The 22,597-nt window shown below is 39.1% G+C and overlaps 5 protein-coding genes and 1 pseudogene across 7 annotated transcripts; 5 read left to right on the top strand and 1 right to left on the bottom strand.

Moving 5' to 3' along the window:
- Positions 1–2,305: 2,305 nt before the first annotated feature.
- LOC147945453 (uncharacterized) lies at positions 2,306–3,184 on the top strand (annotated as a pseudogene).
- Positions 3,185–3,538: 354 nt separating this feature from the next.
- On the top strand, positions 3,539–4,131 carry LOC147945452 (uncharacterized). Its single transcript, XM_087509951.1, has one exon. The coding sequence runs from the start codon at positions 3,660–3,662 to the stop codon at positions 3,867–3,869; it is 210 nt and encodes a 69-aa protein (XP_087366077.1). The 5' UTR covers positions 3,539–3,659; the 3' UTR covers positions 3,870–4,131.
- Positions 4,132–4,343: 212 nt separating this feature from the next.
- LOC104779928 (uncharacterized) lies at positions 4,344–5,454 on the top strand. 2 transcript variants are annotated; one of them, XM_010504361.2, is made up of 4 exons: positions 4,344–4,485; positions 4,585–4,619; positions 5,107–5,277; positions 5,387–5,454. In XM_010504361.2, the coding sequence occupies exons 1-3, from the start codon at positions 4,344–4,346 to the stop codon at positions 5,269–5,271; spliced, it is 342 nt and encodes a 113-aa protein (XP_010502663.1). In that variant the 3' UTR covers positions 5,272–5,277; positions 5,387–5,454. The 2 variants fall into 2 exon arrangements, with proteins under 2 accessions (XP_010502663.1, XP_010502661.1); XM_010504359.2 differs by having other exon boundaries at positions 5,107–5,454.
- On the bottom strand, positions 5,211–7,212 carry LOC104783581 (protein LAZY 1-like). Of its 2 annotated transcripts, none has more exons than XM_087509950.1 (5): positions 6,886–7,212; positions 6,662–6,722; positions 5,872–6,485; positions 5,587–5,773; positions 5,211–5,460 (listed from the first exon to the last, which is right to left on the bottom strand). In XM_087509950.1, the coding sequence occupies exons 1-5, from the start codon at positions 6,889–6,891 to the stop codon at positions 5,441–5,443; spliced, it is 888 nt and encodes a 295-aa protein (XP_087366076.1). In that variant the 5' UTR covers positions 6,892–7,212; the 3' UTR covers positions 5,211–5,440. The 2 variants fall into 2 exon arrangements, with proteins under 2 accessions (XP_087366076.1, XP_087366075.1); XM_087509949.1 differs by having other exon boundaries at positions 5,547–5,773; positions 6,886–7,203.
- A 1,945-nt stretch (positions 7,213–9,157) lies between these two features.
- Positions 9,158–12,787, top strand: LOC104779927 (putative metal-nicotianamine transporter YSL6). The gene is made up of 7 exons (XM_010504358.3): positions 9,158–9,918; positions 10,168–10,340; positions 10,433–10,530; positions 10,656–10,793; positions 10,968–11,157; positions 11,277–11,409; positions 11,532–12,787. The coding sequence occupies exons 1-7, from the start codon at positions 9,546–9,548 to the stop codon at positions 12,467–12,469; spliced, it is 2,043 nt and encodes a 680-aa protein (XP_010502660.1). The 5' UTR covers positions 9,158–9,545; the 3' UTR covers positions 12,470–12,787.
- Positions 12,788–19,607: 6,820 nt separating this feature from the next.
- Positions 19,608–21,105, top strand: LOC147945451 (uncharacterized). Its single transcript, XM_087509259.1, has 4 exons — positions 19,608–20,202; positions 20,281–20,303; positions 20,412–20,724; positions 20,906–21,105. The coding sequence occupies exons 1-4, from the start codon at positions 19,608–19,610 to the stop codon at positions 21,103–21,105; spliced, it is 1,131 nt and encodes a 376-aa protein (XP_087365385.1).
- The last annotated feature ends 1,492 nt before the right edge of the window (positions 21,106–22,597 follow it).

The raw sequence follows: 22,597 nt of genomic DNA, 5'->3' as shown, positions 1-22,597 counted from the left end.
CCAGGCAGTGGACTTCTCAGGGATTGATGACACCAACTTGGCTCTGCAAGAATCAGACCTGTTTGAAGCTCAGTCTAAAGGTCTCCCTTTTACTTGGTGGAGCAATCAAGAGGACAACCCCTTTGCCAAGAAGATTGATCATGCTTTTATCAACCAGGCATGGGCTGATACATTCAGAGACTCCTATGTGGAATTTCTGGCGCCTCTGCAGTCAAATCACGCAGCTTGTTTTTGTTATATTCCTTCTCTGCAGCGCTCTGTCCAGAAGCCATTCAAATTCTTTTAGCATCTACTGGACCACCCTCAATTCAAGGACACCATTCAGGAAAGTTGGAACCCTCTAGCCTTTCAAGGGACTAGTCAATACCAGCTGGTTCGACCTTTGCGAAATCTCAAATTGTCCTTAATACTATTGAACAAACAACATTATAGCGACATCAGTGTAAGGGTGAAGAGTCATGCTGACAAAGTTGCTGATCTCCAACGTCAAATCCTCTCATCTCCGGATGCTCAGGCAGTTAGGGAAGAGCATGAAGCTAGAACCTTATGGCAGACGTTACTCACAGCGGAGGAAAAGTTCTATCGTCAAAAATCGAGAATTCTTTGGCTTGCTATGGGGGATAAAAACATTGCGTTCTTTCATAAGTCAGTGTCTCAAAGGGCGGCTAGGAATCATATTCATTTCCTATGTGATCAGGATGGTAGAAGGATCTCAGAGCTATCGGAGATGAAGGCTTTTGCTGCAGATTATTTTGCAGGTGTGTTGGGCCATATGGACATGCCAAGTTCGCCAATCTCAGTAGAGGAACTGAGGGGGTTACTTCCTTTCAGATGCACTGTTTCTCAGTCTCAAGACCTACTGAAAGCGGTCTCTTCAGAGGAAATCAAGGCGGTAGTTTTTGCAATGCCATTGAACAAAAGTCCAGGGCCTGATGGGTTCTCTGTGGAGTTTTTCCGAGCCTCTTGGGAGGTTATAGGCAGCTTGGTGGTCGAAGCAGTTCAAGAATTTTTTCGTAATGGCCGCCTCCTAAAAGATTTAAACTGCACCATCATTGCTTTGATCTCTAAGGTACCAGAAGCATGCAAGTTGAGTGATTTTAGACCAATCAGTTGCTGTAACCTCATCTACAAAGTCATCTCAAAGGTTATCTCTAACAGGCTGAAGCCCATCCTTCTTGAGAGCATCAGTCCAAACCAAGCGGCTTTTTTGAAAGGTAGGAGCTTGGGAGAAAACGTTTTGCTAGCTTCGGACTTAATCAGGGACTATCAAAAAGCCAGTTGTCAGAAAAGTTGCATGGTTAAGGTGGATATCCGGAAAGCTTTTGATACTGTCTGTTGGGATTTTGTCCTAAAGATTCTCGAAGCTCATAATTTCCCTCCCATGTTTTGTACTTGGATCAAGGAGTGTATATCCTCACCAAGGTTCTCTGTTGCTATCAATGGTGAGCTGGCGGGATTCTTCTGTGGAGAAAAAGGATTGCACCAAGGAGATTCTATTTCTCCATACTTGTTCATCATGGTTATGGAGGCTCTCTCCAAGCTTCTTGAATTTGCGACCTCTTCTGGGAAAATTAAACTCCATCCCCATTGCTCTTCGCCTCGGGTCACTCATTTATTATTTCCTGATGACCTACTGGTGTTCACAGATGGCTCGAGGCTTTCTCTGTCAGGGGTTGCTGAGGTTATGCAACAGTTCAAGAGAATGAGTGGCTTAGACATGAATCCGGAGAAATCAGAAATCTTTTTTGGAGGCTACTCGGAGGTGGAAGTTGATGTTCTTAGTGCATTATCTGGGATCAAGGTCGGCTCCTTTCCAACTCGGTACTTGGGCTTACCCCTCAACCCAGCAAGAATCTCCTTTGCAACTCTGCAGCCGTTTCTAGAGAAGATCACCTCAAATTTGCATTCATGGATGGTTAAATATCTATCCTTTGCTGGTAAAATCAGACTTATCTCTTCATTAATATATGGCATGGTTAACTTCTGGAGCTCTGTTTTCAACTTGCCTAAGAAGTTCTATGAAAAGGTCGATTCTCTCTGTGCTGCTTTCCTGTGGAAGAATAAGACAGATTCAGCACGAGGCGCCAGAGTATCTTGGACAAATGTTTGTAGACCTAAAGAGGAGGGTGGTCTGGGTATATGCAGGTTGCAGGACTTCCAGGTTGTGTTTCAGCTCAAACTGATTTGGAACTTCTTTGCAAATGCGGGTTCTATGTGGGTTGCTTGGTTGAAGGGCAATGTGTTTCACAGGAATGGTTTCTGGACTATAAATGATTCCCAAAGACTTTCACGTACTGTGAGATGCATGCTGCAGCTAAGACCTATTTTGAAGGATTTTCTGAGATGTGAAGTTGGTAATGGAAGAAACGCTTCATTTTGGCATGATCACTGGTGCGATCTGGGTCCTTTACTCGAATTTGTTGGCGATATTGGTCCAAGGCAGCTACGAGTGAGGAAAAATGGCAAGGTTCTCGATGCAGTTCGAAATGGAGAATGGTGGATGCCTGCTGCTAGGTCAGACACGCAGCAACTATCACCTCAATCTCTCCACCAAATGATACAAAAGGAGAGGACGTTTATCTCTGGAAAAGGTTATCAGGTACCTTTACTCAGGTTTTCTCTTCCAAAGAAACTTGGGAGCAGCTACGATCTCACTCCTCTCATGTACCTTGGTGCAAGACTGTGTGGTTTAAGGAAGCAGTGCCACGTTATTCGTTCATCATGTGGCTAGCTTTCCAGGATCGTCTACCTACTAAGGATAGGCTTCAGAGTTAGAGCATGAATGTCACTCCCAACTGTGTCTTATGCTCCTCAGGAATGGAAAGTCATGAACATCTTTTCTTCAACTGCCTTTACTCGCTCCAAATCTAGGCAGCTTTTGCAGGTCGAATTTGGTCATCCCCCCCTCGGACCTAAGCTCTATCTTGGTCTGGATCACTCAAGCTAGGCAGCCGCCCACCTCCAGGACTGCACCACTCATCAAGCTCGTACTTCAAGTTACATCTATCACATTTGGCGAGAGCGCAACGCCAGGGTCTTCTCCAACATCCATTCAAATCCGTCAGCTGTTCAAGCAGTGGTTGATCGTACTGTTAGAGACCGTCTCCTCTCCATTTCAGGATCGACGACTTCCTCGTCTTCGCTTCTGGCCGGTTATTTTGCTTGTATAAGCTTTCCTTTCTAATGTATTTGCTATTTGCTTTTTGTACAGAAAAAACTGAAAATGGTATAAAATTTAATTTTTTACCAAAAAAAAAAAAAATTCTTAATTACGCTTAATCCTATTTTAGCTAAATCCTCAGTATAAACCCCTATCAACACCGTCTCTTTGATAGGTTCGATTTGATCCCTCTCCCATGTTGTGTGTACAAGTGTAGTGCTGTTAAACAAGTGTGCAGACTGCAGAGTCTCCTAGACCACTTGACTATCCAACAAAGTACCTTTTCTCGTGTTCTCATTGGTTCTTTAAATAATCACAAGATTAAATTAATTAATAAACCAATCACGAGATTAGTTTTTAAGTTTTTCCTTAACACCAGACACAGAGCCACAAAACTTTCCTCTTTTTCTTTTCTTTTTTTCTAGTTTCTTCCATCTCTCTCTCTCTCTCTCTCCACCGCTTCCTTCCTAAAGTTGTAACCTTTATTTTCCTACTTTTAATGGCGGATTGGGCTCCAGTTCTCGTCGGTGTGGTCCTGTTCGTGCTTCTTTCGCCGGGTCTTCTCTTCTCATTGCCTGGTAACAACCGCACCGTAGATTTCGGTGGTCTCAAAACCAACGGCAAAGCCATAGCTGTTCACACTCTCATCTTCTTCGCTATTTACTCCATTTTGATCCTCGCTGTTAATCTCCACATCTACACTGGCTGAGTATCTGAAATCTCATATGGTTCTCTTCTCTATCTTTTTTTTTTTTTTTTTTTTTTTTTAAATAAAGGTTACCCTTTTTGCAAAATGGGTCTAGAACAAACTCTGTAAAATTAGAGTTTTTATTTTGGTCTATAGTTTATGTTCTCATGTTGTAACAAACAGATTTGGTGAAAAGGGTTGTTTGTGTTTTGTATTGTGATGTATCGTTTACTGAAATGTATCAGTTTGCTTCTTTTAGTGAAATGTGCTTATTTGCTTAAAATTTTTGTTAAAAATTACAGCTTTTTAATCATCCTGCTTGAGAAAACCTTATTAGCAATAGCGAACAATGAAAGCTAAAAGAAGAGGAGAAACGTAGAAAGACCTTGGGATTTGTACATACATTGGAGTTTTGAAATATTAGTGCCTTCTCTTTTTTTTTGTTGCTGTTGTTACATGATATAAGAGTAGAAAACTATAACTGCGTGTATCAATATGGCTTTACCACTTGTGGTCATGTTCCCGAATTCAACCACTCTTGTCCTGGCCGGAAGCTGGAATAGTAGTCCTGGTGAGAGTAGGATGAATAGAGACACCGCTACAATCACCGGTCCCCAATCTGTGCTCATCTATAAAGGTTTTGAATCTCTTCTCTTCTTAGTGTTTTGTATTGAAGATGCTTATGTGAATTGTGTGTATAAAAAAGAGTGTTTGTGTTGTTCTTTTGCTGATGAAGAGGGAGACAAAGTGGAGAGAGTTATGTATAAGAAGGTGAGTGAGTGATGACTGAGTCTTTTTGGCTTTTCTTGGTGGCTAAGGAGACGAAAGAAGAAGAGGTTAAGATACTAAGCTTAGTGATGGATTACGAGGAAAGGGCATTGTGTTTCTTTATTGGCTCTGCTTTTGTGAACTTATCGTCTTTGATGATTGTTCAATCAGTTGTTTCTATGCTCTTTGGTGTTGTTTGCTTTTTGTTAAAGAATTTGAGATAAAGTAGATTACTACATAAAGATTGTATATCAAGAACTGTGTCCACTTATTTGTTTTCTTAGCAGTTTGGTTTATCTTTTTTTTTTGTTTCTCTCTTGAGTCTTCTAGTAACAGTGGACCCGATTTAGTTTCCGTTTTCGATTCTCTGTTAACTGATTGGATCCGGTCTAATAATCAGTATCTCTGTGTCTTGCGATTGATCTATGTTTGTATTGTCCCTGTGGATCTTTTCAAAATGTACTGATCTTTTTATTCTTTCTTTTGTTAGGCTTGTACTAATGGTGTTGAATTCGAGCTCAAGAATCAATGTGGGTCAAATGGGCAGACATTTTTAGGTTCATCAGTGATTGGTTTGGAGCAGAGATGTGACAGTTATGAGCAGTTAACACCTGTAGCCATATCGCGTTTAGGTGCTACTTCGAATACTGTTTAGATTCGGGTACAATACTTCCATACATAACACATTGCCTTAAACTAGACTGCATAACCTCGTTGACTACACACATTAATAGATACTGATTTTTGTATATTATATATGGATGTGATAGGGTAGAGCTTTGCTTGGAACCTCAATTGAGGTTTGTTGAAGTGAGTATTTATCTTCACAGCTCCAAAACAAGATCTGCAAAAAGCAAAGCAAATGATATGAAAACTCTTGAGAGAGAGAAATGAAAAAAAAAAAAAAAAAAAAAAAAAGAGAAATAGTACTTTGTGTTCATTGTTCTGTGTATATAGTATCTTGACTTACACTCCGCGTCGGTCTTGATCCATTTTTCTCTTTTCCTGTTCGCATCCGAGGTTGAACTTGCACCGAGAAACCCTCCAGTAAGACTATGGACCTTGAGATCCACTTTTCTTCTGTCATCTATCTCGTTATGGTCTCTTATAGGTGTATAGAGAACAGGGTGGACTTTACGTCGGTTGGTTTGAGCACTCTATAACAAAAACAGAAACCACCTTTAACTTTCAGAATTCTTCAACAGACCAATATCTTTAGGTTAACTATTTGAAAATGCTTAAAGCTAAGGCTAACCTTTCTAATAAGATCTTTCTTCTTGGGCTTAGAATCCTCATCATCATTTCTCGCCTTCTTCGAAGAAGCTCCATGGATCTTTTCAAAAACTTTTTTAATCACATCTTTTGTGCCATGTTTCTCTATGGAAGACTCTCCTTGCACTGGTTGTGTCCTCTTGAAGAGACTAGTAAGTAAGCTCTTTTTCTTCTTTACTCTTCCATTGCTTCTCTCCGTAAGTTCAATGGATGATGGAAAGTGATCATAATCTTGTTGAGGACATGCATGGAAATCTTTATCTTCTTTTGCATTCGATCTTTCTACCGGCTTACTGCTAATATCCTCAGGACATTCCTTAAGATACTTGTCTAGTTTCTCAGTAATGAGCTTGGCCATCTCCTTTTTCTCTCCGCTTACATCTTCTTCTGCAAACGTAGCTGAGAACTTAGGTGTCTCAGGGTCTGTGCCAAGCGTTCCGATGGCCAGAAAACCGCAGAAACCGTCTTCATCAAACCGAAGTTTCTCTTCAAATTTGGGTAGATTCTTGTCATGAGAGGGTCCGGAGAAGGAGAAGGAGTTTGTGCGGATGTCTTGGACGTCAGAGGAAATCTGAGCTCTTAGACAACCGAAACCACCTAAAAGATAGGTTGATTTTTGTTTTATCAGAAAAATACATTAGCTAGAGAGTCGAGAGTACGCTCAATAGAAATTTAATCGACCAAGAAGACTAAAACAATATATGTATAAAGATGAAGATACGTTATTCAAAAGGATTTATATGAGAGAAAGTTCTTCTTTTATATAATCAAACCTTTGAAATCTTTTGATGGGTCTAAGCCATTTTGCCTTCTAGTTCGCATCCAGTTTAGCAGCTGCAAGATATAGAGAATTAGAGATAGAGACAGAGTTCGTTAAAAATGATTAGCTAATGAGAGACTAAGTACAAACTACAAACTAAAAGCTCACTTATCATCAAAAAGAGAATATTTTGATTAGACTTTGAAATTGGAATGTACATATATATGATATACTCACCTTCATTTTGTCTTCGCTTCCCACAGCTTCTATTATCTTTTTTTCAATTTACTCAGGGTTTTATAACTATATATATATATATATATAGATGTAAGTAGGTCAAGTTTGAGCTAGAAGGCTCCGAGTCTTATGATTGAGTTAAGAACAGTACATGATATTGTCCGTCGTCTTGTGCAGAGGATTCACATATATAGAATTACTATATAGATTTGCATGTATCGGACTTTATTAACGTAAGATGGGACGTTACAGAATTAAGGAAAGGTTGTTCTCGAGGTAAAAGGTGTGTATACGGAAGTCTCTGGCCGAGGCCGAGAGAGGTCGGGGGTCTCCCACTTCTTCAACTTTTTCTTATAATTTGTTGGGACATGTGTGTGAAGTTTCTCTCACAACCGACACGTGTCTAATCATTCGTACGCCATGACATGACACATCGTAACACAATCGTATTATTGGAGTTAGCATATCATGTTTGTGCATACTGTTCTTCTTGCATGCTTTTTCCCCCAAAAGGAAAGTGATACACACCTTCAAAAGGAAATGTTGTTTTCAGTCTCTAAAAATATATGGCGTGCAAGCAATAGAAGTCTCTAGGCTCTAGCTCACAAAGAGAATCCCACTATTTTGTCCTCGCTCTGCCACGTCACCGACATTAGCCATAAAGTGTAGATTTATAAGGAAAGTGATATATACGACCCCAAAAAAGAGTATAAATTATTTAAACCATTGATAAATTGGACCTATATGAATACTCAGTTAGCCAACCAAAGGGGTACGTAGAGTATTTAATGTCTTGAATTCGAGCACCAGCAATGAGAAGATGACTGAAATATCTAATTTAAAATGCCACGGTCTCTTGTCGAAGAGATTTCTTGGTTATAAAGAAATGACATTTAGTTGTGCTACCGTAATGTATGTATAAACAGAAATGATATATACGACCCCAAAAGAGTTTGTAAATTATATAAACCATTGATAAATTGTACCGATATATAATATGACCTAACCGGAGAGTACTCAGTTGGCCAACCAAAGGGGTAGGTAGAGTATTTGAAGTCGTGAATCCAAGCACCAGCAATGAGAAGATGACTGAAATATGTAAGTTAACATGCCATGGTCTCTTATCGAAGAGATTTCTTGGTTAAAAATTAAAGAAATGAATCGACATGTGGTGCTACCATAATGTTTGTATATTTAAACAGTACTGTCAATCAATTTTGGTAGGAAACGGGTAAAAATCGTCGTTGGAATGTTATAAAGGTATCTTTATTATTGAACAAAGAAACAAGAAGCTACATATATTATAACTATGTACTTTGTGTGTCCGAGAGACACAAAAGAGAAAGAGCTATTTGCCTATTTCATGTGTGTAAGCTTTTAAGATTTTTCTTCTTCTAATAATTATATATCCTTCTGATAGATACATATGAGGACTATTTTTTATCGTACACTAAATTATCGTCGCACTGTTTCATTTCTCATGCAAAAAAACTGTCGAATTAATGAAGTGTAAAAAACGTGCTTCATAGTTTCTTCTTGGTCCCAGTTTTTTTTAGCTTGTATTTCTTGTAGGTTTGCAAATTTTATCTAGGTGCCATCAAGATCGCTGAATGTGCTACGTACATGTTTTCAATATATCTTCGGGTAATCGGGTTGCCACACACTATATATATTGTCCAAAGATTTGTTATTCTTTCGATGTGGGATATAATTTAACACACCCCCTCACGCTTAGACTGGACATCCACGAGTGGTAGACTACAATCCAGAAGTTTGAACCTAGGCTCTGATACCATATGAGTAATGGGCCTAACTCACTCCCAAAAGTTAACTCAAGAGAGGAGGGTTGCCACACACTATATATATTGCCCAAGGATTTGTTATTCTTCCCAATGTGGGATATAATCTAACACACAATACTACTATATATTCATGATAACTAGATTTAAACTTTATGAACTTTATTTTCATAAAATATTACAAACTTCCAATGAATTCAATAAATCCCAAAAAAAGTTCCATTCCATCCAAAGTAAATGATATAAGATAATAATCATCTTCAATTATTTACAGATGTATATACTCTATATTTCCAATTTTCCATTTATCCTCCACATACTCTATAACTTGGATCTCTACCCAAAAAGAAAAAGAATGAAAGAAAGAAAAAAAAAACTATCCTTAAAAATAACAGGCCCGGCCCAATATGAAAGTTGAGCCCAACACACAAAAATAGTACTATTAAACGACCGTTACAAAAATTTAGTCGAATAAAATAATCTGAACACGAGAGAGAGAGAGAGAGGCGGAGGAACGAAGAAAAGAACAAAAATTACAATAAATGTGGTTCGTAACTTTCGTAATCAATCCCATTCTCTTAACAGATAAAAAATTCATCGTTTCAATGTAAGCTTAGCGTAACAGACTAAAATCACACGTGTCACTTTCTCATTCCACCTACTCATAACCACGTTTGCGTCTAATCTTCTTTTTTTTTTTGGGTCAAAGCGTCTGATCTTTTTAGAGTTTTTTCTTTATTCTCTCCCAAATCCTAACTAACTCTCTCTCACAATTCACAAATCCGCCATAACCGTTTTCTCTCTCTATAGATCCATTTTCTCGGGGAAATCCAAAATTTGACGATTGACTTAGCTTAAAACATGGGGACGGAGATCCCAAGATCGGAGGATGAGATATCGGAGGCATTGTTACAGCCGGAATCTCAGAAAACCGCGACGACGACGACGGCGGCGGACGAGCATGTACCTGAGTGGAAAGAGCAGATAACGCTTCGAGGATTGGCCGTGAGCGCTTTGTTGGGGACTTTGTTCTGTATCATCACTCATAAACTCAATCTGACTGTTGGAATCATCCCGTCGTTGAACGTCGCCGCGGGATTGCTCGGATTCTTCTTCGTCAAGTCGTGGACTGGTTTCTTGTCGAAGCTTGGGTTTACGGTGAAGCCGTTCACCAAGCAAGAGAATACTGTTATCCAGACTTGCGTTGTCGCTTGCTATGGCCTCGCCTTTAGCGGTATGAATGAAAAGCTTGTTTTACTCAAGATCTGTGTTCGAAATCGGATTCTTAGTTTTTCAAATTCTGGATACAGTAGTACAATAGTAGTAACTGTGATTTGATCAAGAATCTGATTGGTTTGACTTGGTTGGAATTTCAAACGTTGAATTTGTTGAAAGGATCTCTAGCTATTTCTGAGAAATTGTTGATTGTGATTACTAGTATAAGGATTTGATATGGATCTGGTCTTTGATTTTTAAATATCAGGAGGATTTGGTTCATATTTGATTGCTATGGATGAGAAGACATACAAGCTCATTGGTGCTGATTATCCGGGGAATCATGCTGAAGATGTTATAAATCCAGGATTGTGGTGGATGATTGGGTTTTTGTTTGTGGTCAGCTTCTTGGGGCTCTTTAGTCTCGTTCCATTACGCAAGGTAGAGAATCTCAGTAGCATATAGATAATGTATAGTGTCCTTTCATTATTGTTTGACCTTTCTCCTAAACGGGTCATATGTTTTTATCTCAGGTGATGGTTTTGGACTACAAACTTACTTATCCTAGTGGAACCGCCACTGCAATGTTGATTAACAGCTTCCATACCAACACTGGAGCTGAGCTTGCAGGGTAATTTTTGTCAAGAGTCATTTTAAATTTTGCTTTCTGCAAAACCATATCGTTTGTTTATTGAACTTGTGTTGTGTTGTGTGTGTGTGTGTGTGTGTGTGTGTGTGTAATGTTGTTCACCACAGGAACCAGGTCAAATGCCTTGGAAAATACCTGAGCCTTAGCTTAATTTGGAGTTGTTTCAAGTGGTTCTTCAGTGGTATTGGAGATGCTTGTGGGTTTGATAACTTCCCCACCCTTGGTTTGACGCTATACAAGAACACGTAAGTTCATCCTATCTCTTGACCATTTTGATACAGCTTTTATGTCCGAGATTATTATATCAGTAATGATCTGTGAGAATTGAGAATGGGTTTAGAGCTGGAATATGTTTTCTGCTACTTTTTGAAGGTATGTTAGGTGCAATTTTTAACTAGTCTGGATTCTTTGCCACACAGGTTTTACTTTGACTTCAGTCCTACTTATATTGGATGCGGTCTTATATGCCCCCATATAGTGAACTGCTCGGTTCTTCTCGGTGCGATCATCTCTTGGGGAATTCTGTGGCCATTCGTATCACAGCATGCCGGGGATTGGTATCCAGCTGACCTTGGGTCCAACGATTTCAAAGGTCTCTACGGATATAAGGTACAGTATAAGCAGCCCAGTTATAAACCTTTTTAGAAAACATTATATTCATGTCAAAAAAGAAAGATAAGAGATGAGGTTCCAGTCCTGATGCTTTAATGTCTTGTCTGACTTTTAAGGTCTTTATCGCCATTGCCATTATCCTTGGTGACGGTCTCTACAATCTTGTCAAGATCATTGCTGTCACTGTGAAGGAAATATGTAGCAGTAGGTCAAGACGACTCAATCTACCCATTGTTACCGACATTGTAGGTGAGAGAATATTAGATCCTGACTCATCTCTTACATGCTTTTGTATTAACCAATAACTTGTTTGCTCTCATGGCCACTTTCTAAAGACTGTTAATTATATGTTTTCCAATTCCTTCATTCAGATGACAGCGAAGCCTCTGAGATACTGCTGGTCAAGAAGAAAAGAGATGAAGTATTTCTTAAGGACCGTATACCCCTTGGATTTGCGGTTTCTGGTTATGTGGGTCTTGCAGCTATCTCAACCGCAACAATCCCGTTGATATTCCCACCCTTGAAATGGTACTTTGTCCTGTGCTCTTACTTCATTGCACCTGCTCTTGCCTTTTGCAACTCTTATGGAACTGGGCTCACGGACTGGAGTCTAGCATCAACCTATGGAAAGATCGGCCTTTTCATAATTGCTTCTGTAGTAGGAAGTGATGGTGGTGTCATTGCGGGTTTAGCTGCCTGTGGAGTTATGATGTCAATCGTCTCTACCGCAGCTGATCTTATGCAAGACTTCAAAACAGGTTACCTCACTTTATCATCTGCAAAATCCATGTTTGTAAGCCAGCTTGTTGGGACCGCAATGGGCTGTGTAATCGCTCCGCTTACATTCTGGCTGTTCTGGACTGCTTTTGACATTGGAGATCCCAATGGTCCGTACAAAGCACCTTACGCAGTGATTTTCCGTGAGATGGCGATTCTCGGTATTGAGGGATTTGCGGAACTGCCTAAGCACTGTTTGGCTCTTTGCTACGGGTTTTTCATCGCAGCTTTGATTGTGAATCTCTTGAGAGACATTACACCGCCTAAGATCTCTCAGTTTATCCCGATCCCAATGGCGATGGCTGTCCCATTCTACATTGGAGCGTACTTCGCCATTGACATGTTTGTTGGGACTGTGATATTGTTTGTATGGGAGCGGATCAACAGGAAAGATGCAGACGACTTTGCGGGTGCAGTAGCATCAGGACTGATCTGTGGGGACGGGATCTGGACAATTCCGTCTGCTATCCTCTCGATCTTAAGGATCAACCCGCCCATTTGTATGTACTTTGGACCGTCCTCGGCAAGTTAAAGATGCCTGAATGGCCGGTCATAATCGCAACCACGAGTCATAATCAAAAGGAAAACTTCTCTGAGTCTCGTGGCCGCCAGATTTGAAGCAATCGTCTTCATATGCTGTGTAGATATGTTTAGTATCCCAGTTCGAAAGAACAAAAAATGTTGTTGCAAATCTCTTTAATGTTTAGTCAATGTTATTGTATGTCTCTGGGATGTTCTCTTTGAATGCTCTCATTCATAAGCTCAAAGAGGGTTTAGGTTCAATTCAATAATCATAAGGAATGTATACAGATGTTATATTGAACTCATACATTTCCAATTAACCTCAAAAGCTCAATCCAAAGTTCATGCTAATTTGGACCGAAACCGAATATGGAGAGAACCAAAAGTGTGAGAAATTTCAATAATGTTTCTGATCATAGATATACAACCCTACACAGCATATAGTCATCTTTTTAATCATAGTCTAGTACGAGATTTATTTACAATGATGTCTTCTCTGTTTGGATTTGAGAATACTGTTTCGAACAGTTTAATAGTACAATATAGATTGTGTTTTATATTCTAGTCATATTAAATTTGTAATAATTAACATTTTGATGTAAATTTTTTTGATGATATCAAAATCTTTAGTTGATCGTTTGACAGCACCGTTATTGTAATTTAACAACTGAGTTTTTTTTTCAAATATACCACTTTTTTTTTTTTTTTTCCAAAAATATATATTTTCCAAAATTACTACAAGATGGAACTAAATTTTTTATATTAAAAATTAATCACTAAATCCTAAACATTAAACTCTACCTCTGAAAACTATACCCTAAATCTAAAATTGTCAACTCAAACCTGAAAAACAAATTTTACCCAATAAAAAATCAACTTTTTGTGTTGGTATTTTTAGAAAATAAAATTTTGTAGTATTTTCAGAAAAAACTTAAGTGTGATAGTTTTAGAAAAGAAATAAAATTGTAGTATTGGAGGAATTCCTCAACATTTTAATTTTAATACTGATTGTAATAGTGAAAATAATCTTAAAAGCTGTAAAATTTCTAATCATGATACTCCAAGCTGGATATACTATAATTAGGGCACGATTGGTGGAGATAATTGTGGCACAAACTCTTGAGAATTATCAGATATAAAAATCATTGAGAAAATAAAAGCAAATGAATATGATGGTGAGTGGTAAAACATAAACAAAGGATGTGTCAATTTGAATTAATTGTATGAAGACTATCTTGATTAAGACTATTAGTCATATTGAACCAATTTCGAACTGAAAAATAATTGACAAAGTATAAATTAGAATCATGTACTTTATGAATACGATTGACATTTATACACATTTCTCCATAGTCATTTTTTCATTATGGTATGTTCACATCGAAAACAACTTAGAAATCAAAGGACATGCAATGTTTAATAAAAACAACTTAATTAATGTGTACTAATGCTATACCACATTAAACATTGCATATCTTCTTTTTTCATCACTTTATGAAGTATATATTATATATGCAATTTTAATGTGTTTTAATATTGATACATATTTATTAAATAATTATACTTTATAAATTATACTTTCTTTACAGTTTGACTGGAATGAACTTTTTACGAATTAGCGAGAAAAATTGCTTGTTTTACAATCACTCAGGATTTTTTTCTTTTTGCTAGTTGAAAGGTTAGTTAATCATATAATTCTAAAACAATTATTAAATTTGGGAATTGTGAGAATTTCAAGTAAATATGATTCACAACATATTATCGAAGGCATTTTGTAATACTCAATTTTTTTGGAACTCCATAGGATGTCATCTCAAAATATATTTTTTTCCGTTTAGGTTTGTTGTGTGAAGAAATTAATATAATGGTAATTTCAAATTCTTTTTTTTTAAATCACATTTGTTATGTGAAAAGCTAATATAATAACAAATTCTCTAGCAAAATAATTTTTATGTTCAATGGCTTTAAAACGCTCGCTAATTAAGAAATGAAATTATTGGTTGATCAAAGTAAATAAATTATTTGACTCATTTTGTTATATGGGTTCGTGTGTGTTTCCTATTTTTGGAGCATAGTTAAATCCAAAAATTTCATATGCACTAAAGCAAATTTTTTTTTTTTTCCGGATAGTCCTATTATTTGACACATACTAAGACTACAAGACCAAATAGAACAATAATTTTGATAAAAACGACTATGAAATTATATGTGAGAAATTGTTGACATGACGATGAAAAAAAAAAATGGCATACTGCATTTTTTTCAGATCCATATCTAATATTTCTCTCTATCTATGATTATTCTGAATGCCTTCTCTTTCAGTAATTTTTTAATCACAATTCTAACGTCAACACTGGAGACGAAGATGACACTGACAACCTCGAAAACTATGATTATTAGTTGTCAACTTTTTTAAAAGTTAATTGTCAAATATAAATTATGTAAAAAATTATTAATATATTTATTCCAAAAAATAATACTGATTCATATTATTACCAATAGGATAAAATCATATAACTCTTGAAGTAATTAGTGAGTAACTATATGCCAAACAAACATGAAAAGAATTGGAAAAATGACTCATAGGAATTTGTATTTACAGTTATTGTAGGTATTTTGTAACTTTGCTTTTTGTGTATGCACCATTAAAACATCATTTAAAGTAAAACATTGAAATATTATGGTTTTAAAATTACAGATATTATACATTTATATAAATTCGTTATATGTATTTAAGTTTTAAAAATCTTTTGGATGGCATGGATGCACATCTTATGCATATAAAACCCATACTCCAAAGAAAAATGATATTTGGATGCAAACGTTTCAGATTTGACACAAAATACAGAACGGACAACGGTATATGATAGAATATAATTGATTTGTGACAAAGTAACACAACATTACAAAAATATCATTTGGTTCTTAGTGGTAACAAAAAAAGGCGTGGTTGAAGGTGATTATTTCTAAATAGTTTACGAAATTCTCAAATTTTGACATATCTATTTAGCTTTAATTTTACTGTTTTACAATACAGTTTATTTTTGTTATAGATCATTTTTTTTATTATGAGGGACAAATTCTTGGGTTTGGAGAGTGATTGAACAGTAAATCTTGAACAAAAAAGAAAAACTAAATTGACGACACTTGACAGGAAATATTAGTGCATTACTTTATTTAAACGTGATTATGGTCGTCATTAATATTAGAATGATGCCTTTAACTAAAGCTAGAGAGTAGTTAACTCAATTAAGATTAATTGAAGTCTAAGACATATGAGTAGTTATGATGAAACGAGAGGTGCGAGTAAAAAAAAGAGATGGTATGATGTTGTCGGTCCATAAATGATGGAACTCTCAAACTCAATTCAATCTCTTTAGAACTTGCCCTACAAGCGAACCAAACTCTCTGTTGGACCTGCCAAGTGTCAATAAGTCATTGATTTACCAAGACTAGCTAAGCTAACGTACTTCCTTTTTAGAGAAGACGTTGACTTTGACTACTGTTGTAGCGCTTTTGGCTTAGGGTAAAAATAAGGATCTTTTTTTTGCTAAAAAAAAAGGGTAAAAGAAGGATTTTTGCGAAGCAACATTAAAAATAATATATTATCACTTGAACAAGCTATTTGTCAATTTTTTTTGTTCAAAAATCTCATTTCATTCATTCATTCGGATAATAGCTTACAAAGCTTAGAGTTTCTTCCAATACAAAACCAAATTTAAGAAAGTTACAACCATAAGTATAGGACGATAAAAAAGATAGGTAGTTCGACAACAATTCCAAGAGATATCGGAAACAAGAGCGGTGAACAACCAAATCACAAACAATTCCAAGGGAAGTCGAAGCCATATTCACGGACAAGACATGGACATGGAGAATTGTCCTTATCAATAGACATTGGGACGTTGAAAAGGGTTCCATGGCCAAGAGGCTCAATGGAGAGGTCTGCTCATTAGCAAAGGGGAGGGTGGATTCAGCTTTAAGGTTGGGTAAGGTTTGCTTGGAGATGTTACGGTAATCACCATTCCTTTTAGATGGGATCATAATGTCGTACCTCATCAAGCTTTGGGCTGTGGGAATAAGCTTACGGCTTTTGATGGTTTGCTTTTGACATGGCTCGGGAAGCAAGGGAGATGGTAGGAGAAGGTTGAGGAAAGTACGGTAATCTCCTCGCCATTGGTAGGAGATCATAATGCCGTTCTTCCTCAAGCTTTGGGATCCCAGACATAAGATGCAGCAAAACATTTGAAAGGACTCGGGGATCATATAACACGGAGAGGAGGATAGGTTGGAGAAGCTTCGGTAACCACCGCTCCTTAGAGACGGGGTCATAATGCCGGACTTCTTCAAACAGTGATAAACATGAGTAGTACTCTTGGGTGATTCTAATGGCAAGGTTTTTAAAAAAGGATTGTACCCCCCTAGCAACACTGATTGGTTATGTTCCAAATGCAGTCTTCAGACAAATGGTTTCATGTATCGACACAAATGTATGTTACGGGAGAACAATGAAATATTTAGAACGAACCTGGACTTTTGAAGAAATAGGTTTGGATCACAGGGCCTCGATGTGAAAATAAGTGGGCCAAAGCCCATTTGGCGAATAAGAGGGTCCAGTCGAGGAGCACCAAGGGACGTTAGGGTTACGCCGCCGCCGCTCATTCCTGATGTCATCACTGGAGCAAAGCCCGGTTTGAACCATTTTGACGGTAGGACTCCTGAGAGCGTACAACCGAAACTCGAGGGAACATGCTGAAGTCGAGGGGGAGGTGTGGAGGTCAATAACGACGATGAGATCTGGAGAGGGAGGTATGCAAGAGGAGACAAAGGAGATCCAACATCTATAGATCTGGGGGAATCGGAGAGACGCGCCTCAGATTCGAGCGTTGAAGCACCGCTGGACAAAGGGGGTTTCTCTAGGTTTAGGTGCGACGGAGATAGGGCTATCAACGGTTAAGATGAGAGAGGTTTCGCCGGGAAAAGCCTTTCAGATTTACCAGAGAAGCCACCGTTGATAAGAGGTTTACCGGGGAGAATTTGAGAAGATTGAGTAAGTGGCCAAATCGACATTAAAAGAGGGATCTTTAGGAAACAAGCGATGAAAAGGAGGAAAGAGTCCCGACGCCGGCAAGCAGAAGCTTTGCTGGTGCCGGAGATGGAGGCTAGGCGGAGGTCCTCGATAATCAGGGCAGAGAGCTTTTCGAGCTTTTTGTTTAGCCGCTATTTGTCAATTTAAATCATATTTGTCTGCAATTTATATTTAAAAGTTTATTTTTCTTACATCACTATATATTAGAAAATTTCTTCTAACTATTATGAATATAATTTATGTTATGAATATAATTTATGTTGTTTACAAATTTACAATAATCCTTTTTTAAGAAAGATTTACAATAATCCATATGTGATATGTAAGATATACATCATAAATGGTTATTCAAAGAATAACTTGTTATATGTAGGAAAGAATTATTTCACTGACAAAGAAAATGGCTGCTAGGGTTAGCGAGGGTGCGACTACGGGTACGGGAGATCATGGTGCTCACATGAGCGATGTTGGTGAAAAGGACCGAACACCGGGAGATCCTTCGGATACCGGTAGGACATGGGTGAAGAGGGTGGTCGGGAATAACGCGGGAGGGATGCTGTCGCCAGATCTAGTAGTCGATGCGGGTTTTGTGGATGAACGTGTGACACTCGAGTTCCCTGATGGTGAGGAGGGAGATCCGGTGATAACTATTGGACAAGAGGTGCTGGAAGCGATGAACGACCTATGGAAGTAGTGTATGATTGTGAAGGTCCTAAGCAGGAATATCTCCATCGCGGTCCTTCAAAGGAAGTTGAGTGAGTTGTGGAAACCACAGGGGGGGCCATGTATGTCATGGATTTACCACGACAGTTTTTCAGGGTGCGGTTTGAGTTGGAAGAAGAGTACTTCTCCGCGTTAACTGGAGGGCCGTGGAAAGCATTTGGGAGTTATTTAATGGTGCTAGGGTGGACTCGAAATTTTGACCCGCTGAAGGATGATATAGTCACGATACCGGTGTGAATTCTTGTGTCGAACATCCCGGTTAATTATTATCATAGTTCTATATTAATGAAGATCGCACGTGGACTAGGAAAACCAGTTAAGGTGGATCTAACTACGTTGCAATTTAAAAGAGCTAGATTCGCTCGTATGTGTGTGGAGGTGGATCTGAGGAAACCATTGAAAGGAACTGTGATGATTAATGGAGCACGTTATTTTGTATCTTACGAGGGACTCAATAACATTTGCTCAGGGTGTGGGATCTAGGGGCACTTGGTTCATTCATGTCCACCGGTGTCAGAGACTACCATGGTGATATGATCGTAGCCAACAAGGAGTCAGAAGCCGCAGAGAAACCGGAGATTGTGGGAAGGATCACTCGTTCAAGAGCTAAGGAGATGGCCAAGGAAGCTCATGCACTCATAGCTGACGGGTCATTCAATCTACCGAGGATCCAAGTCTTCAACATATCCACCCTGAAGACTCCACCCGGTAATGATAACTAGATAACTTAGGTGTGAAGTTTGTACTCTTTTTCCCATAGCTGAGTTTTGTCCCAATGGGTTTTCTCGGTATGGTTTTAATGAGGCAAATGGATCACTACGTCGAGTTATCTAGAAGTCATTACCAATGGGGATAATGTACAAGTCACCATGACTTCTGTACTAATACAAGTAACTTCTGTACTACTACAGATCACCTAGACGCTTCGTTGTTTTCTTATTTCCTTTACACGCTTTGTTGTTTTATTTTGAACTTCCTGTTGTTTGGAGTGTCGAACCCTAGGGTTGATTATAAAACCCAAAAGCAACGCCTCCTTGTTTGGTAGCGAAGAAGTTTTATGTAACAAGTATTGTTGAATCTTTCTTCTCTCAATCTGAACTCGTGAATGCGTTCATGATTCCGAGTTTCTAAACACTTTGTGATTAAGAAACTCTTCACTTTATTTTCGAATCCATATAACCATCTAACACATCTCACCATCGAATCACTGCTTCTCTCTCTCGAACATCACCTGCCGTCACTCGCAATCCACTTGTGCATCATCTCCATCAATTCACGTCGCCACTTACCTATCATCAGCCTCCATCAGAGTTTCATCCTAGGGAGTTCATATTACATGGTATCACACCCAATAGCACGGGGGGCTAGGGAGTCGGTGCAAACAGATGATGGTTTCACGGAGGTGCGACGAGGGGGTAAGAAATCTGGTCCGCCGCAGGGTCGTGTTGTGTTTGCGGCAGGGGGTTCCAGGCAGAATATGGAAAGAAATCTTTGGGACATATCACGGAAAGATACTAGGAATAATGATATTTCCAATAAGTTTGGGCGGTTGGAGGTGGATCCGATTCAGCCGAGGATTAGGGATGAGGATATACAGTTCGAGGCAAATAAGGAGAATAACCCAGTAGAGAATCAAGTGAGGGAGGGGAAGCGTATCCCGCAAGTTAATGCAAAACCACAGGTGTTAAATGGGGAAAAGGGCCTTAGTGGGGATCAGAGTGGGCCGAAGGACAAAAAAGCCCAGAAGGAGAAAGGTCTTGATCAGACCAATTTTCGACGACAACATAAGGGGCAAAGGCCCACCAGAGGGTTAATTTTTGGCCCGATAAGCAAAGAGAACCCAGTTCTCGGTAATGGGAAGTGTCTACGAGTTGATGATGGCGATGTTGGGCGATCCAGAGGTGTTTTTACCGGTGATAGCGGTGGTTCTGGTAAGTAGCTGGATATCGATAGGCTTACTGACTGTCCCAGGGATGCTGGGCAATTGGCGTTAGTTGCTATGGAAACAGGGGATGGAGGAAATGAGGCTATTGTTTCGTCGGAGGGAGCGACGATTCATGAAGCAGCCTGACATGGTTCCCCGGTAGTTCTTTCTGGTATTGATATAGACATGATGAATTGTCTTTTATGGAATTGCTAGGGAGCGAATAAACCCAACTTCCGCAGATCGATCCGCTATTTGCTGAAGAAGTTCAATACAAACATTTTAGCTTTGTTTGACACTCATGCTGGTGGGGATCGGGCGAATCGAATCTGTCAGGGTTTGGGTTTTGATAAATCATTTCGAGTTGATGCTGATGGCCAACGAGGTGGTTTATGGTTGTTGTGGAGGTCTGGGATTGGGGATGTGGTGGTTGTTGAGGCTATCCAATACATTGCGGCTAAGGTGGAGAAAGGGTTGGATACGATTTATCTGATTGTGGTCTATGCAGCCCCTACAGTTTCTCGTCGAAGTGGATTATGGGAGAAGTTACATACAATGATCCAGGGGATTGAAGGACCGTTTATAGTAGGCGCAGACAAAAAAAAAAAAAAAAAAAAACTTTAACACGATCGTCCGGTTAGACGAGCGGACTGGACGAAACGGGCGATTATTAGCGGATTCTTTGGCATTTGGTGATTGGATAAATGCAGAGTCGCTGATTGATATGGGCTATCGAGGTAACAAGTTCACTTGGAGGAGGGGGAAAGTTGAACAAAACTTTGTTGCTAAACGATTTGTTCGTGTTCTTTTTTGTGCTCACACGAGACTAAGATGGCAGGATGCTTTAGTTTCTCATCTCCCATTTTTAGCTTCTGATCATGCGCCACTTTTACGTGCAATTGAGTTCTGAGGGAATACGGGATCCATCTAGACGCCCCTTTCGTTTTGAGGCAGCGTGGTTAAGTCATCCTATTTTAAGGAGCTTGTGGTGTCTTCATGGAGGCGAGATATGACTACACCAGTGAACATGAAAAAATGGAATCGAGATGTTTTTGGTGATGTAAATAAGAGGAAGGAGGGGTTATTAACTGAGATCAAACAGGTTCAAGATACTCTCGAAATGATCCAGACAGATGAGTTGTTGCAGAAGGAAGAGGGTTTGCTTCGGAAATTTGATGAGGTTCTGGAGTAGGAGGAAGTTGACTGATTCGAAAGAGCTGGAGGAACTAGCAGTTAATTATTACAAACGTTTATATTCTATGGAGGACATTGATCAGCAGGTTGATAGTCTTCCCAGTGAGGGATTCCAGAGGCTCTCAAGTGAAGACCTAAGAGTGATCACCAAATCTGTGGTAGCTGCAGAGGTTAAAGAGGCGTTGCAGGGTATGGGTCCTTATAAGGCTCCTGGTCCGGATGGCTATCAGCCAGTTTTTTACCAGAAGTGTTGGGATGTGGTAGGAGAGTCGGTTGTTGGTTGTGTTATGCGGTTTTTTGAAACAGGGGAGCTACCAGTTGGTTTAAATGATGCGTTAGTTGTGTTGATCCTTAAGGTTGATAGTCCGGAGAAGATACAACGGTTCCGACCTATAAGCTTATGTAATGTTCTTTTTAAAACATTGACAAAAGTAATGGTCTTGCGCCTCAAACCATTTATGCCTAAGCTAGTTGGACCAGCACAATCCAGCTTCATTCTAGGCCGGTTGAGCATTGACAGCATTGTAGTGGTTCAGGAGGCTGTCCACTCAATGAAACAGAAGAATGGTCGGAAAGGTTGGATGCTATTGAAGCTCGACTGAGAACAAGCTTATGATCGTATCAGGTGGAATTTTTTGGAGGATACTCTTCAAGCGTCGGGGTTGTCAAGTACATGGGCAGATGGATTATGGCATGTGTGACAGGTCCGTCTATGAATGTGCTATGGAATGGAGAGAAAACAATGCCTTTCAAGCCATCAAGGGGACTTAGACAGGGGGACCCTTTGTCTTTGTATCTCTTTGTTCTCTGCCTTGAGAGGCTCTGTTTTCAAGTTGAGTTAGCTATTGCGGATAAGAAGTGGAAGCCGATCACTCTATCTCGTGGAGGACCTCGTCTTTCCCATATCTTTTTTGCAGATGACCTGATTTTGGTTGTTGAGGTGTCGGTGTCACAAGTGAGAGTCATACGGAGAGTGTTGGAGAACTTTTGTACTGCTTCTGGTCAGAAGGTGAGTTTAGACAAATCAAAGATTTTTTCTCATAATGTCTCACGGGAACTGGGCAAACTCCTTAGTGAAGAGAGTGGGATCAAGTCAACAACAGACTTGGGTAAATATTTGGGAATGCCAGTGTTGCAAAAGTGGGTGAATCAGGACACATTTGGTGAAGTTCTGGCAAGAGTCTCCACAAAGCTTGCAGGATGGAAAA

The sequence above is a fragment of the Camelina sativa genome, chromosome 4, assembly GCF_030686135.1.
Source record: "Camelina sativa cultivar CO46 ecotype springtype chromosome 4, ASM3068613v1".
NCBI classification, from domain to species: domain Eukaryota; kingdom Viridiplantae; phylum Streptophyta; class Magnoliopsida; order Brassicales; family Brassicaceae; genus Camelina; species Camelina sativa.
The sequence above is the reverse complement of the archived record's forward strand: the minus strand, read 5'-3'. Positions and strand labels throughout refer to the sequence as shown.

Excerpts from the sequence above, each read along its gene's own strand:
- LOC147945452 (XM_087509951.1), top strand. The coding sequence starts at position 3,660 with ATGGCGGATTGGGCTCCAGTTCTCGTCGGTGTGGTCCTGTTCGTGCTT.
- LOC104779928 (XM_010504361.2), top strand. The coding sequence starts at position 4,344 with ATGGCTTTACCACTTGTGGTCATGTTCCCGAATTCAACCACTCTTGTC. Across the intron at positions 4,486-4,584 it reads ATCTGTGCTCATCTATAAAG|AGGGAGACAAAGTGGAGAGA; the intron begins GTTTTGAATCTC and ends TTGCTGATGAAG. Across the intron at positions 4,620-5,106 it reads AGAGAGTTATGTATAAGAAG|GCTTGTACTAATGGTGTTGA; the intron begins GTGAGTGAGTGA and ends TTCTTTTGTTAG.
- LOC104783581 (XM_087509949.1), bottom strand. Across the intron at positions 6,486-6,661 it reads CCCATCAAAAGATTTCAAAG|GTGGTTTCGGTTGTCTAAGA; the intron begins GTTTGATTATAT and ends CCTATCTTTTAG. Across the intron at positions 5,461-5,546 it reads CACAGAACAATGAACACAAA|ATCTTGTTTTGGAGCTGTGA; the intron begins GTACTATTTCTC and ends TGCTTTTTGCAG.
- LOC104779927 (XM_010504358.3), top strand. The coding sequence starts at position 9,546 with ATGGGGACGGAGATCCCAAGATCGGAGGATGAGATATCGGAGGCATTG. Across the intron at positions 9,919-10,167 it reads CTATGGCCTCGCCTTTAGCG|GAGGATTTGGTTCATATTTG; the intron begins GTATGAATGAAA and ends TTTAAATATCAG. Across the intron at positions 11,410-11,531 it reads CATTGTTACCGACATTGTAG|ATGACAGCGAAGCCTCTGAG; the intron begins GTGAGAGAATAT and ends TCCTTCATTCAG.
- LOC147945451 (XM_087509259.1), top strand. The coding sequence starts at position 19,608 with ATGGTATCACACCCAATAGCACGGGGGGCTAGGGAGTCGGTGCAAACA. Across the intron at positions 20,203-20,280 it reads CGGTGATAGCGGTGGTTCTG|GGGATGGAGGAAATGAGGCT; the intron begins GTAAGTAGCTGG and ends CTATGGAAACAG. Across the intron at positions 20,304-20,411 it reads ATGGAGGAAATGAGGCTATT|GGAGCGAATAAACCCAACTT; the intron begins GTTTCGTCGGAG and ends TGGAATTGCTAG.